Source organism: Haliotis rufescens, unplaced genomic scaffold (genome assembly GCF_023055435.1).
Source record: "Haliotis rufescens isolate VD_foot unplaced genomic scaffold, xgHalRufe1.0.p SCAF_99, whole genome shotgun sequence".
Lineage (NCBI taxonomy): Eukaryota > Metazoa > Mollusca > Gastropoda > Lepetellida > Haliotidae > Haliotis > Haliotis rufescens.
Genome location: NW_025964393.1, coordinates 478,614 through 493,817, shown reverse-complemented (window position 1 = coordinate 493,817; position 15,204 = coordinate 478,614). Strand labels below are relative to the sequence as shown.

Genomic DNA, 15,204 nt, shown 5'->3' with positions numbered 1-15,204 from the left:
TGAGGACCAAATGATACCATTCATTTGGAAGATTTGTTGCCTCTCCCAACTATCGGGGTGCACAAAGTAAGAATAAGACAAAAGGTGTCGTTCATTGAATGAAATAAAACTTTTGCTGATGAATGGGTCTACAAACAGTAAGTTTCCCACAGTATCGATTGTTTCTGTAGTTTACTGTAATGCCACATATAAGTATGTTAAAAAGTGAGGAAGAAATCTGCCAAAACCATGCTAAAACCTGAAAACATATTCATTCCTCCACAAAAGTCCGTACAAAGGTAGATATAAAAATATATTGGCTTGACTTTTTTACAATCTCAGAAATGAACCAGGTTTAATTCTGCCAAACTATTTGATTTTCAACTTTGTACACCACTATCCCACATGACAAACTTAAGGAAAAACTTAATTCCTTGATCCGTGGGATTTTGTTACAAAATGTGCTGAATCACAGATACAGTAACGTATCTATATTCAGAGGTTCATGACAATTTATGAAAAATGAAAGCAAATGCCATCTGATGTTTACTGAGAAAACAATATGTGAAATGCTGGACTTCCTCATTGAGAACATTTAGGCAAGAAGTCCCCATGGGCATCCAATTGCGCTCCCCTTCTTGTTGATCTGATCTGCAGAATATCTGCTCGGATTGGCAAATGGAGTTGTGGCCAGACCCTCAAACTGCAGACATACCCCTAAAGTATATCGTTCAGTAACCATCAAATAGCCAATTCCCTTCCTCCAATTTACCCACCTGAACTAGAAATAAAGGATACCAGTGAGACCGCTTCATCTGTTTCATATTTAGATCTATATGTAAACATTCAGGGGACAAAACACTCTCCACAAGACTGTAAGACAAAAGGGATAACTTCACCGTCCCATAGTCAACTTTCCATTATGTCGAACAATATTCCTACAGTTCCAGCCCTTGCTGTTTACATTTCACAACTTTTTAGGTACAATCGAGAAAATCAAAGAGCGTCATACAAAAATTGCTCGGAAGTTGTTTGATCAAGGTTATATCATTAAAATCCTCAGTAAAGCTTCAAAGGGTTTTATGGTACACATGTTGGGGACATTTCCAAATGTGAGGCATCAGTGACAAAAATTATGTCCGATGCGATTCCCTGTGTTCACTTGTACACGTGTTCCCGTGTTGTTTCAGGTACACAATTGACTTGCCTTTTCATGTATTTGTGACGCGTTCAACCGGTGGGGCAGGTTCCCTTGCGCTTTTCGCGAACATCTGTACCTATAGTGATTTATAAACACACATGGTCATGATGCAGTTGGATTCGTACAATCGACTCTGGTTTGGGCAGAAATTTCTGAATATAGAAAACGTTGTTTTGCTTTTATCTTTGTGGTTATTTGACTTGAATTTGCATGTGTTTGTGACTGGTGTTTGTGGCTGGGCAGGATACGCTCACCTTTTAGCGAAAACCTTGTATCATCACTTCATATGATTATGGAAAGGATTTCGTGGCTTCTATAGATAATGATAAGAAATCCTGAATTTCACAACTGAACGTTCGCACGCCGACTCTTCTACATGTTCGATTTTTGTCAGTATCATATTAATTAAATTTCTGACGTTTCGTATGTAACTTCGAAACATGCTCTAGCAGATATGGAAAGATATCCCACAGGACTTTGTGCGACGCCTGGTCCATTCCATGAGAAGGAGATGTGTTGCTTGCATCGCAACCAGAGGTGGACACACACGCTATTAATTTGTAAATTGACATTTTGGCATGTTCATGTTTTTTTTCTGAAATCACGCATTTTCTGAAGTCAGTATGGCAAATTAAACCATTTGAACACTTACAGGAGTCTTTTATCTGATGCAAAGCCAAATTGTTTCAGATTTGGTAACAAACATAACTTTGGGTTAAATCTTATTCAATGTCACAGGAACTTTTGTTGTTCAGTATGTTTAAGGGATGAACAGCTATTTGAAATGCTTGAATTTTTAATAGATATACATTTGATATATAACGAATAGTACACTCATTCTCGTTTCGTAACATTTTTACGATATATTTCTATGGTTGCCATTTTTACGATATGTTTCTATGGTTACCGTTTTAACGATTTGTTTCTATGGTTACCATTTTTACGGTATGTTTCTATGGTATCTATGATTTTATGTGGTATCAGATACCATAGAAAGTTCACGAGTTTTGTAAAAATATCGAGAACGAGGATGATATAATTATTTATTATCCACGTTAAAAATGTATTTAAATTACGTTCGTTAAAAAAGAGAGAGGGTTTTCATAACATTAAATGTACACCCTTCATAGTCATGCGTGATGGGTAAAATGCTTGACGCCATAACATCACAGAACAATAACTTCATAGAACAATAACGTGACAGAACAATAACGTCATAGAACAATACCAAGGGAACAAGCGAGATAATCATAACACTGCAGGACTACCTGCATTCATTTGAATCGTAATCACATCAACACTAACACACTTACTTTTCTGAACCTACTATTAATGTCATTTGGATACTACTTAAGGTTCTACAGTGTGGTACCAGCTGAACTAAGAGATACCCAGTCATATACAAATGGATATGCAAGTACATAGACAGCTACAACATACAGGGTGCATTGACGATTGCACTTACACATATTCGTTATGTATGTGGTTGATACAGTGATGACAACAGTCGGGACAACCCGTCAGACACAGTCATATCGTGGCCGGATATCAATTCCCCTCTGATGTCCAAGTTGGAAGGTGTATCTGCACACATCATGATCCACAGTGGCCTGTCAAACGCAGCATCTTTGACTGTGCAGATCCTTTTGACCGCAACAACATCAACAACGTTGATTTTCCCCTTTGTACCGTCCAGGAAGAAACATAAGTGTAAATCATGTGACTCCCCGATCTGGTTCTTGCAGAGCGGGATGTCAGTGAGGGGTTTGGTATTGTACATCACCCGGAGACACAGGTGCTGCTTGTGCTTGGTGCATGTTACAACATGTACACTCAGTCCAGTGCATTGACAGCATGGGGCATCTGCAGGTGAAGAGGTCAGCGCCAACTCAAATACCATCTTATTCTCTTCTTTCACATGTTTCACTGTGTATCGCGCCTTCACATGAAACATGTCACGCTGACCGCGCCTGATGACCAGAGGCCGTGAAGCCATGGCATGTCGCCCTGATTGTATACGACACCCGGTGTCTGGTTGAGGAGGATCTGGCCTGGTGTTAGTGATTACAGATCCGGATATAGTGACTTCATCGCTGGCTGTGTTGGAGTCCCACTCCAGGGTCGGACCTGTGTTAACAACAAACACTGGATGGAATAAAATGACAGGAGTTATGAATTGTTTACAGTTAAATCAGCCAGGTTTACGTGTTAAAGGTGACGTAAATAATCGTTCACGCCCCCAAAAGGTAAACATTTGCTTCACATTTGGTTCAGTATTTATCTCATGTCATGACAGCCAAGGAGGAGACATGAAATATGTAATCATATATACATAACCAAGTAATCGTTTATGCACAAAGGAGCGAATAGCTATCATCTAGAGTGAGGTGTATCATTGAAGACAAGGGCGACAACCCAAATACCAGGCAAGGTGACACATGCCAACAAGCTCGAAATAATCATATATATTGCAGGCCTTTAAGTATTAGTTCCAATAAACACTTTAATTTTTGTTGTTGAAGAATCCAATTTCTTTAATATACCCTTTCATCGAAAGAACACATATGCGGGTAAAACAGTATTGAATATTAACTGTTTCATAAAAACTGAAATTTGTTGATCTGAAATCAATGATCACCCTCTCAAAATACACATACATAGGCACAATGCTCCCTCCAGATTGTCTTAGTATTGGTTGAAAAGTACACACATCTTATTAACCAAGCTGATTTTCACAGATGTAAATAAAAACAGTACGAACATGTTGTAAAATACCATGTTAGATCATGGAGTTGCTCATAGTCAGATTACCCGTGAAGATCCTGGGTAGAATAGGTCTTCAGCAACCCATGCTTGCCGTAAAAGGCGACCATGCTCGTCGTAAGAGGCGACTAACGGGATCTGGTGGTCAGGCTCGCTGACTTGGTTGATGCATGGCATCGTATCCCAATTGCCTAGATTGATGCTCATGATGTTAATCATTGGATTAATACACACGGTTCCGGGATAAAGGTGATTGTTATTTATTCTAGCTGCAATGTTCATGCGAGCATTGTGTTTTGTATGTGTACCGTTCTTAAACAACTCACATGTAACCTGTTCTTCATGTCCAGAAATTCTCTTGTGAACATTGGGTACTGAAAATAAGTAACCACCTCATAGGTTACGACTCACAAATAGTATTGACAGGTAACACATCAATATTAAAGGTGCCAAACATCACAAGGAGGACTTTGTTTTAAATACTACTTATTGTTCCTGAAAACTACTATAAAACAAAACTTGGTCTTCTTCATTGGAACTACATAACACATATGTCGAAATTCCTGAAACATAAAACATGACAAGATCTTATTTATCGACTGAGAGAATTGTACATCAATATTCCCACATTATCATTAGCCATGTGACAATATACTAACATTTATAACAATAATAATAAGGGGGCGGGGGGATTGAACGTCTGTAAATGTGTCCATTTATATGCACAACAGTGACAAAGTTCGTCATATGCTACATTCATTATAAGCATCTCAAACCTACCTTCAGGTACCTCTGTTGGTTCCAGAGTGATAGTGTTGTAGGTGTCAATTTCTGGTAAACTGTTTGGCCTCCTAGACGGGGAGAATGTAATAGACCTGACTAATCCTGTCGACTTGATAGTAGTGACTAGATGATCTAAGTTGCCAGGGACACAACTGACTCCTGTTCTGAAGAACGCAACTTCCTTTGGGGACTCTTCCAACAAGGTGTTCAAGGAGCCGGCAGAAGACAACATCAGTTGTAGATCCTCTATCTGGTCAGCTTTCCCCCTCATCTGTTTTGTATATTCAGTGGAAGACTTCAGTTTAGTCAGCAATGTTCGGGTTGACTCCTGGGCCTCTTCTGTTAGTTTACGTGATTTGGTGGATTTCTGCTCAACATCTGACAACAGAATGGCTCTTCGTTCCTGTATGTTATCAATCAGGTTGTCAAAAGTCTGATTGATGTCCTGCTTAGCAGCTTCTGTTGATACCATGATGGTTTGTAATCTTTTCGTCAGTTCCGTTTCTGTTTCAGATAGTTTCTTTGTCTTCACTTCGAGTCTGGCCAAAGTGTCATCAGTAGACTGTGCCTTATCCTGGTGTGCCTCAGCTACAGATACAACGTTGTGTCCCTTTCCTTTTTCGTGGTCTAGCACAGTGCAAGACACGCATATGATCTTGTCACAAGTGTAGCAGTAAAATTGCTGTGGCTGTTGATGCTGACTACACTGATGTAAACGACGAAAGCTCTGGACAGGTCGGCCTTTCATCTCCTCAAAGGTAACTGTCGAGTGGTGTCTAGATAATCTATGTCGGCCATGTGATGTTTTACACTCTGTGCACATGAAGACACAGCAGTCATCACATCTGGCCACAGCCTCGTTGTTGTCCGGACAATCTGTACATGGCAAGCGGAGACCTTTGTGGATCTTCAGATCGTCAAGGATTTTCAGAATGAGGGGTTCGCTTGGAAGAGACTCGACTCCATTAGGAAGATGATGATTGTGGCGACTGATTGGACAAAGCAACGTCTTGTCTGTTTCCTTGTAGATCTTCTGGAGACAGTCATGACATATACATTGTACACAGCAAGGCATTCGGAGGGGGAGATGGGAGGCCTCATCAAACTGTTCATTGCAGATTGGGCACTCGGTCAGGTAGTTCTTGATGGCTGACACAGCGATGAAGTCAGACATAGTGATCTCTGAATAAGGAATGACCGTTATATTTTCCGTATGTTTGCATCAAAATGAATTCAGTTGGACATTTCAGGTTTTACATTTTTCTCACATGAATTTCACGTACAGTTATTTAAAGTGCTGATCGGTGATTCCTCAGGCAAAACATGATTCTATGGTTTAAACCATATTTTACTTAAATAAAAGCGACAAACCATTTACACAATCATATGAAATCACTGCTGTAGGTTTGAATTTTTTTCAAAGACCTTGAACTTTTGAGCTAGAGTCATGTGACGCTCTTCTCAGATGAGCTAGTGAGTTTGGTTTTACGCCGCTTTTAACAGTATTCCAGTTATATCGCAGCGTGACGGCTTAATGTGGGAGGAAAGTCCGAAATGATGCAGGTCTCAGACGTTTACCACTTCGGTGAAACCTACGAGAACGGGTATGGTGCTGACAAACCTAGAAACATAATCGGGGCGAACCGGGATTCGAACCCACAATCATAGGTTTCTGGCGTGCCCACGGGACGCAACTCGTGCCCCATGTATTCTTTAGATGTCAACTTGTTTCTGTCTAAGATAGTGACACTTACATCACATAACCTCCGCCCGCTGTACCCTAGATCCCATTGACGTTTAAGGGTTCTACATACGTAACACTCTGATGAATAAGGTATCTTGACACGAAACTGATAAACATTGAGGATCTTATGCGTGTGGGCATAGCTATAGGTTTGGTCATAAATGAAACTAGACACATTAAAGACCCCGCCTGTGATGGCTATACAGGTTACATCTGACATATGAATGGTGGAATATTTCAATAAATCCGAAGTATGAAGAGGTAATATCATAGGTTCTCAAATGTCAAAATATTTCTGTCGGTGCAGTAAGTAATATCACAAGTCGCTGGCAGATACCAAAAAATGAATAACCAGTCTGAGACTTACTTGTTAAAATCTGTATCGGCCAGGGATGTCAACGTCTGTCTGTTTGTTTAACGCCGCACTCAGCAATATCCCAGCTACATGACGGCGGTCTGTAAATATTCGAGTCTGGACCAGACAATCCAGTGATTGACATCTCGAGCATTGATCCACGCATCAACCAAGTCGGCGAGCCTGACCACCCATCCCGTTAATCGCCTCTTAGGACAAGCATACACATAGTCGCTTTTTACGGAAAACATGGGTTGCTTAAGACCTATTCTAACCGGAAGTTCACGGGTCGGATGTCAACGTGTCATATGTAGTCATGTCTACCATTGATTGTGGAATTGTGGAATTCTGGATATTGGAATATTTTAGCCAGACCATTGGTGTTGAAACCTTGATAGACACACATAATATGTCTCCTTGAAATTTAAAGAAAATGTACATACTCAAAAGTACCTTAGAAATTGAGAATGGTAGACGCCATAAGCTGGAGCTGATGGTATATTTGCTCAACAAGACGGGGAAATTCACGATTGGAAAATCGAAATCATCCCGATTGTCGTATAGGTTGGGACAGGGTTCGCCATCAGTTTTAAATTCTTTGAACAGATCCAGATGAGACATTGAATAGTGTTTCACAGTTATTTCTATGATTTCCAACTCTGGTACGGCAGAGGTGATGTTTGAATGTAAACGGTCTTGAAATGTTTTCCTTGTTTTGATGATGATAAAGCAAATGTCTGTGTCCTCTAAAACAGTTAGCTCCTGAGCAAGCAAATACTGACTAACATATTATTCAAAATAATTTTGCCTTTGGGTGTCATGACTTCATTTAGTTTTTATCAGAGAACAGATTTGAATATTGTGACACTTTCTATTGCTGTTTGCTATTAGTAACCAGTATGTGGTTTTGATTTATGAAAGGTTTATTTAAGAAATAAACGACTTGTGGTCGTTGTTTATCGTACAATAAAACACTGCAGGGAGAACAGACCATGAGGGACGCAGTGTTTTATTGTACGATAAACAACGACCACAAGTCGTTTATTTCTTATATGAGATAGCCTCGTTGATTAAATGTCCAAGTTTAAATATTAACACGAATTATGATAATGATGACTCCCTGAATATAATTCGGCCCCGGAAATGTCGGACAAGTCCATTTTACGAACAGGTGGGATACGTTTGGTATAACCCGTATATTATCACAATCCTCACGTCAATTATCTGTACCTTTTCTTATAATACCGATTGTCATATCTCTCCAACTTTTGGATGCGATCATCGGCAACTGCGTTTATCTGCTTGTTCAGCCTTACGTGACACTTTCCTCTCAAAAATAAGTCTTTATGACCAAATGGCAAAAGATGACAGTCATATTTAAATGTCCTACTATAACATTCATGCTTACATAAAACGCTATGCTTCATGAATATTGTACAGCATAACTTGGGCGTCGTTCATTGCGTAAGAATCCATCAATAGTTAGCGTTTGCTTATTGATAAAGATGTTTAAGTTTGTTCAGGTTAATGGCTCCCAAACAATGCGGTGTAAACGCGTGCTGTAAACTGTCACTATCAGGTTAAAGTACAGTGCACTTCCGGGTATATTTGTCAAGTAGCTTAGCCAACAGATGGATTTTAGCAGATATAAGTCCACTGTTTTTCTGAGGGTTCTACGTGCGTAGTCAAGTCAAGTATTAATGCAATCAAGCGGTATAGCTTTTTAAAAAGACTGTCGCTACTGAGCAATTGATGGTGGTCACAGTGTCCATTTTCTTAAATTGCCTAGACATCTCAACAGTAACATGCAGAGACGATCTAACAGGTGAAACTAACCATAGTGTTATTTGGTGTCTACTTACCCAGACCAATAACAGGCATCCAGTATGTAAAAAGATATATGTGGACCACATCAAATAAACCAACGGAAGGACACTGTTAGAGTCAACATTTGTGTTAACGCTGTTGTTTACCAGTATAAAGTTTTACCATCATAATGTTCAAAGTACAATTTCATTACTGTTTAACCTAGTTTTGCTAGTATCATGCATTTTGTAGCAAATAGTGTATCGATTGACAATTAAGTCAATTTTGATCAATTATTTTATGAAAATGTGTCTCACTCACCATTATATCTGTAAAGATCCTGAAGTCGTGTATTGTTTAAGGTAGCTACGGACAACAATGTCAGCGTCAACAGACGAATATCTACACAGTCTCTCTGCCCACTGAATCAGACTACTTCCGACTGAGACTTGCTCATGCGTGTTAGCTATATTCATATTGAGTTGAACAGAATTTGGGTTAACTATATTTTACATGAGATCGACCTTACCACCTAATGCCACTTTAGGATGGGTGACTTTCATACATTTTAGAGAGTAAGTGAGTTTGATTTTACGCCGCTTTTAGCTATATTCCAGCAATATCACGGTGGGGGACACCAGAAATGGGCTTCACTCATTGTATCCATGTCGGGAATCGAACCCGGGTTTTCGGCGTGACGAGCGAATGCTTTAACCACTAGGCTACCCGACCGCCCCTGTTCGGCAGCTTGACTCCTGATGTTTTCTAGGGCTTCGGTCCTGTTTTCACACTCAAGCAGCAATATAGTTTTCATAATCTGGAATGAGAAAGTTGCACTATATTGTGAGTGAGTATGGTTGTACGCCACTTTTAGCAATAACCCCCCCCCCAAAAAAAACCCAAAAAACAACAAAACAACACACACACACACACACACACACAAACACACACACACACACACACAAACACACTACATTTTAGACCTACGTTGATGAATAACATACCATCATTATAAAAGTGTTATTGCTCATCTTTGTGTGATCATTAACAGCTTCCAACAGTAAATAACGAGAATACGTGTGACATGACGCGTTACAACAGCGAGAATACGTGAGATGTGACGTTACAACAGCGAGAATACGTGAGATGTGACGTTACAACAACGTGAATACGTGAGATGTGACATTACAACAGCGAGAATACGTGAGATGTGATATTACAACAGCGAGAATACGTGAGATGTGACGTTACAACAGCGAGAATACGTGAGATGTGACGTTACAACAGCGAGAATACGTGAGATGTGACAACAACGTGAATACGTGAGATGTGACATTACAACAGCGAGAATACGTGAGATGTGATGTTACAACAGCGAGAATATGTGAGATGTGACGTTACAACAGCGAGAATACGTGAGATGTGACAACAACGTGAATACGTGAGATGTGACATTACAACAGCGAGAATACGTGAGATGTGATGTTACAACGGCGAGAATACGTGAGATGTGACGTTACAACAGCGAGAATACGTGAGATGTGACGTTACAATAGCGAGAATACGTGTGATGTGACATTACAACAGCGAGAATACGTGAGATGTGATGTTACAACAGCGAGGCTACCCGACCGCCCCTGTTCGGCAGCTTGACTCCTGATGTTTTCTAGGGCTTCGGTCCTGTTTTCACACTCAAGCAGCAATATAGTTTTCATAATCTGGAATGAGAAAGTTGCACTATAGTGTGAGTGAGTATGGTTGTACGCCACTTTTAGCAATAACACCCCCCCCCCCCCCCCCCCCCACCGACACACACACACACACACACACACTACATTTTAGACCTACGTTGATGAATAACATACCATCATTATAAAAGTGTTATTGCTCATCTTTGTGTGATCATTAACAGCTTCCAACAGTAAATAACGAGAATACGTGTGACATGACGCGTTACAACAGCGAGAATACGTGAGATGTGACATTACAACAGCGAGAATACGTGAGATGTGATGTTACAACAGCGAGAATACGTGAGATGTGACGTTACAACAGCGAGAATACGTGAGATGTGACGTTACAACAGCGAGAATACGTGAGATGTGACGTTACAACAACGTGAATACGTGAGATGTGACATGACAACAGCGAGAATACGCGAGATGTGATGTTACAACAGCGAGAATACGTGAGATGTGACGTTACAACAGCGAGAATATGTGAGATGTGACGTTACAACAGCGAGAATACGTGAGATGTGACAACAACGTGAATACGTGAGATGTGACATTACAACAGCGAGAATACGTGAGATGTGATGTTACAACAACGAGAATATGTGATATGTGACGTTACAACAGCGAGAATACGTGAGATGTGACAACAACGTGAATACGTGAGATGTGACATTACAACAGCGAGAATACGTGAGATGTGATGTTACAACGGCGAGAATACGTGAGATGTGACGTTACAACAGCGAGAATACGTGAGATGTGACGTTACAATAGCGAGAATACGTGTGATGTGACGTTACAACAACGTGAATACGTGAGATGTGACATTACAACAGCGAGAATACGTGAGATGTGATGTTACAACAGCGAGAATACGTGAGATGTGACGTTACAACAGCGAGAATACGTGAGATGTGACGTTACAACAGCGAGAATACGTGAGATGTGACGTTACAACAACGTGAATACGTGAGATGTGACATGACAACAGCGAGAATACGCGAGATGTGATGTAACAACAGCGAGAATACGTGAGATGTGACGTTACAACAGCGAGAATATGTGAGATGTGACGTTACAACAGCGAGAATACGTGAGATGTGACAACAACGTGAATACGTGAGATGTGACATTACAACAGCGAGAATACGTGAGATGTGATGTTACAACAACGAGAATATGTGATATGTGACGTTACAACAGCGAGAATACGTGAGATGTGACAACAACGTGAATACGTGAGATGTGACATTACAACAGCGAGAATACGTGAGATGTGATGTTACAACAACGAGAATATGTGATATGTGACGTTACAACAGCGAGAATACGTGAGATGTGACAACAACGTGAATACGTGAGATGTGACATTACAACAGCGAGAATACGTGAGATGTGATGTTACAACGGCGAGAATACGTGAGATGTGACGTTACAACAGCGAGAATACGTGAGATGTGACGTTACAATAGCGAGAATACGTGTGATGTGACATTACAACAGCGAGAATACGTGAGATGTGATGTTACAACAGCGAGGCTACCCGACCGCCCCTGTTCGGCAGCTTGACTCCTGATGTTTTCTAGGGCTTCGGTCCTGTTTTCACACTCAAGCAGCAATATAGTTTTCATAATCTGGAATGAGAAAGTTGCACTATAGTGTGAGTGAGTATGGTTGTACGCCACTTTTAGCAAAAACACCCCCCCCCCCCCCACCGACACCCCCACCCCCCCCCCCCCCCCCCCCCACCCCCCACCCCCCCAACTACATTTTAGACCTACGTTGATGAATAACATACCATCATTATAAAAGTGTTATTGCTCATCTTTGTGTGATCATTAACAGCTTCCAACAGTAAATAACGAGAATACGTGTGACATGACGCGTTACAACAGCGAGAATACGTGAGATGTGACGTTACAACAGCGAGAATACGTGAGATGTGACGTTACAACAACGTGAATACGTGAGATGTGACATTACAACAGCGAGAATACGTGAGATGTGATGTTACAACAGCGAGAATACGTGAGATGTGACGTTACAACAGCGAGAATACGTGAGATGTGACGTTACAACAGCGAGAATACGTGAGATGTGACGTTACAACAACGTGAATACGTGAGATGTGACATGACAACAGCGAGAATACGCGAGATGTGATGTTACAACAGCGAGAATACGTAAGATGTGACGTTACAACAGCGAGAATATGTGAGATGTGACGTTACAACAGCGAGAATACGTGAGATGTGACAACAACGTGAATACGTGAGATGTGACATTACAACAGCGAGAATACGTGAGATGTGATGTTACAACGGCGAGAATATGTGAGATGTGACGTTACAACAGCGAGAATACGTGAGATGTGACGTTACAATAGCGAGAATAAGTGTGATGTGACATTACAACAGCGAGAATACGTGAGATGTGATGTTACAACAGCGAGAATACGTGAGATGTGACGTTACAATACTGAGTGTCCTCTGAGACTATAATCAAATTATATAATCTTTCAATGACAAACGTAGTTCATAATGGGTTGATGTTAAATGGTAGGTAATATGTATTTTAGTGAGTGAGTGAGTATGGTTTTACGCCGCTTTTAGCAATATTCCAGCAACATCAAGGCGGGGGACACCAGAAATGGGCTTCACACATTGTACCCATGTCGGGAATCGAACCCGGGGTTTCGGCGTGACGAGCGAACGCTTAAACCACTAGGCTACCCGACCGCCCCAATATGTATTTTAAGGCATGTGAGATAAGGGACCTTATGGGTGAAAAATCACATTTTGACTTTTCATTATATTTTAAAACTACAGCATCTTTGGAACACAAAAACACATTTTACACGCTTCAATTCATATTTATTACAGAGATGCATGACATCACACATGACGATCTTCACAGAAGTAAGTTGATGTCAAATGGCTTTGTGACGTCATAGCACATTGTATTCCATAAGGTCCCCTTTATCGTGGTGGATCACATATGTTGATAACAGTTTGACAGTATCACGCGACTGAATATGTTTTCCACTGTTTGAAACGTTTGGATAAACCTGTTTTAAAATACTATGCATTGACGCTCACAGTTCAATGAACACTTCCGTTAAAAGAATAAAGGCGACTAAAACCAGATACATGATCATAAGAAATATCTGCTAAAACCAGAGGCCATTTAACGATTCCGGCTATATCATGAGTATGTGTTTGTGAAACAACGTCACATTGTGATGATACCAGGTGTTGCATGCAAAGGCAAGTCAAATGTTCTCTCTGAAATCTTCGTAGAAAGAGCATTCTCGAATGTACCTCAAGAGAGAGTGAAATGTATTCCCGAATGTAGGGAGTGAAATGTAGACACCAAACTCTGAGGCTGCTAGAATATTGCTAGACAGAAAGGGACAGTTGACTATTGGAAACTTGAAGTCATCCTCTTGTCATTAAGTGAGTGAGTGAGTGCGTATGGTTTTACGCCGCTTTTAGCAATACTCCAGCAATATCACGGCGGGGGACACCAGAAATGGGCTTCACACATTGTACCCATGTCGGGATTCGAACCCGGGTCTTCGGCGTGACGAGCGAACGCTTTAACCACTAGGCTACCCGACCGCCCCTTGTCATTAAGTCTTGTGGAGAGTCACTCCAGATCTTGATGCATAGATCTAAATATGTTCCACAAAGAGATCGTAGCGCTATGCCTGTCGTAAGCCTATGATAAAGAATGGGAGTTATGATCATCTTAGTGCTACGATTGCTTTGTGGACCGGGGCCCAGATGAGGCAGTTCCACTGGTCTCCTTTGATGCTTAGTTCAGGTGGGTTAAACTTAGACAGCTACCAACAAGAATGACTTCTTGTTTTTTATCGTTACGTTTCAGTATTTCATCTGTAATTCCTTGATTCCCAGTAGGCACTCTGCAGTCCAGCCTAAAGACTCTGATTCTGTTTGAATTGATCTACAAACAACGTATAAATAGTGGATATTGTTGGGCTTGTCTGTAACACAGCCAAGAGGACTCAGGCATATCCGGACCTGGGCTGGACAAAGACAGAACCTTGTGGAACGCCGCAGTTAAGATCTGTTGTTTTTTTCAGATGTATCCGTTTTCACTAAAACGCATTGAGTTCTGCCAAGGTAGGAACTGAACATACCGTAATAATGGTAACCATAGAAACATATCGTAAAAATGGTAACCGCAGGGCCATTCCATTAATTCTGATCTGTTACTTCAAAGTCAGCAGTTGATCATGATCGATGTGTCGAAAGGTGCACTTAAATCAAGCAACACTGGAGTCATGTTTCCAGAATCAACTACCGTTTTTTCCCCCAGATCATTTAGAATCCTCAATAGTGCTGTATTGATGTTATGTTGGCAACCATATGCGAACTGCAACTTGTATTTGGTGTTTGGGTAGATGATCTATCAGTCGAATGTTGTTTGTTTATATGTTTGTTTAACGCCACACTCAGAAATACTCCAACTACACGACGTCCGTAAATAATCAAGTCTGGACCAGACAATCCACTGATTGACATCATCAGCATCGATCTACGTGATTGAGATACGATGACATGCATCAACCATGTCAGCGAGTCTGATTATCCAAACCCGTTGGAGGCTGCATTGGAAACAAGTTTCCTCAAAAACTACTGAAGTTACATCAATGAAATTTTGCATGCTTATAAATCTAAGACACAGTTTTCAAGACTGTGTTAACAAACAATGTGCCGTAATTTTTGTTTTCGGAGTTACCTCCCTTTCTCCATGATTTAGATGTTGTGCATCATGTTTGCCATGCCTGCTTTTAGAATATCAGATCTGAGGT

General features: G+C 40.8%; 1 protein-coding gene across 1 annotated transcript; it reads right to left on the bottom strand.

Moving 5' to 3' along the window:
• Nucleotides 1–2,261: 2,261 nt before the first annotated feature.
• LOC124120305 (tripartite motif-containing protein 2-like) lies at nt 2,262–9,056 on the bottom strand. The gene is made up of 4 exons (XM_046483102.2): nt 8,953–9,056; nt 4,724–5,908; nt 4,270–4,317; nt 2,262–3,307 (listed from the first exon to the last, which is right to left on the bottom strand). The coding sequence occupies exons 2-4, from the start codon at nt 5,898–5,900 to the stop codon at nt 2,655–2,657; spliced, it is 1,878 nt and encodes a 625-aa protein (XP_046339058.2). The 5' UTR covers nt 5,901–5,908; nt 8,953–9,056; the 3' UTR covers nt 2,262–2,654.
• Between the last annotated feature and the right edge of the window lie 6,148 nt (nt 9,057–15,204).

Excerpts from the sequence above, each read along its gene's own strand:
- LOC124120305 (XM_046483102.2), bottom strand. The coding sequence starts at position 5,900 with ATGTCTGACTTCATCGCTGTGTCAGCCATCAAGAACTACCTGACCGAG. Across the intron at positions 4,318-4,723 it reads ACCAACAGAGGTACCTGAAG|TACCCAATGTTCACAAGAGA; the intron begins GTAGGTTTGAGA and ends ACTTATTTTCAG. Across the intron at positions 3,308-4,269 it reads ACATGAAGAACAGGTTACAT|GTCCGACCCTGGAGTGGGAC; the intron begins GTGAGTTGTTTA and ends TTGTTAACACAG.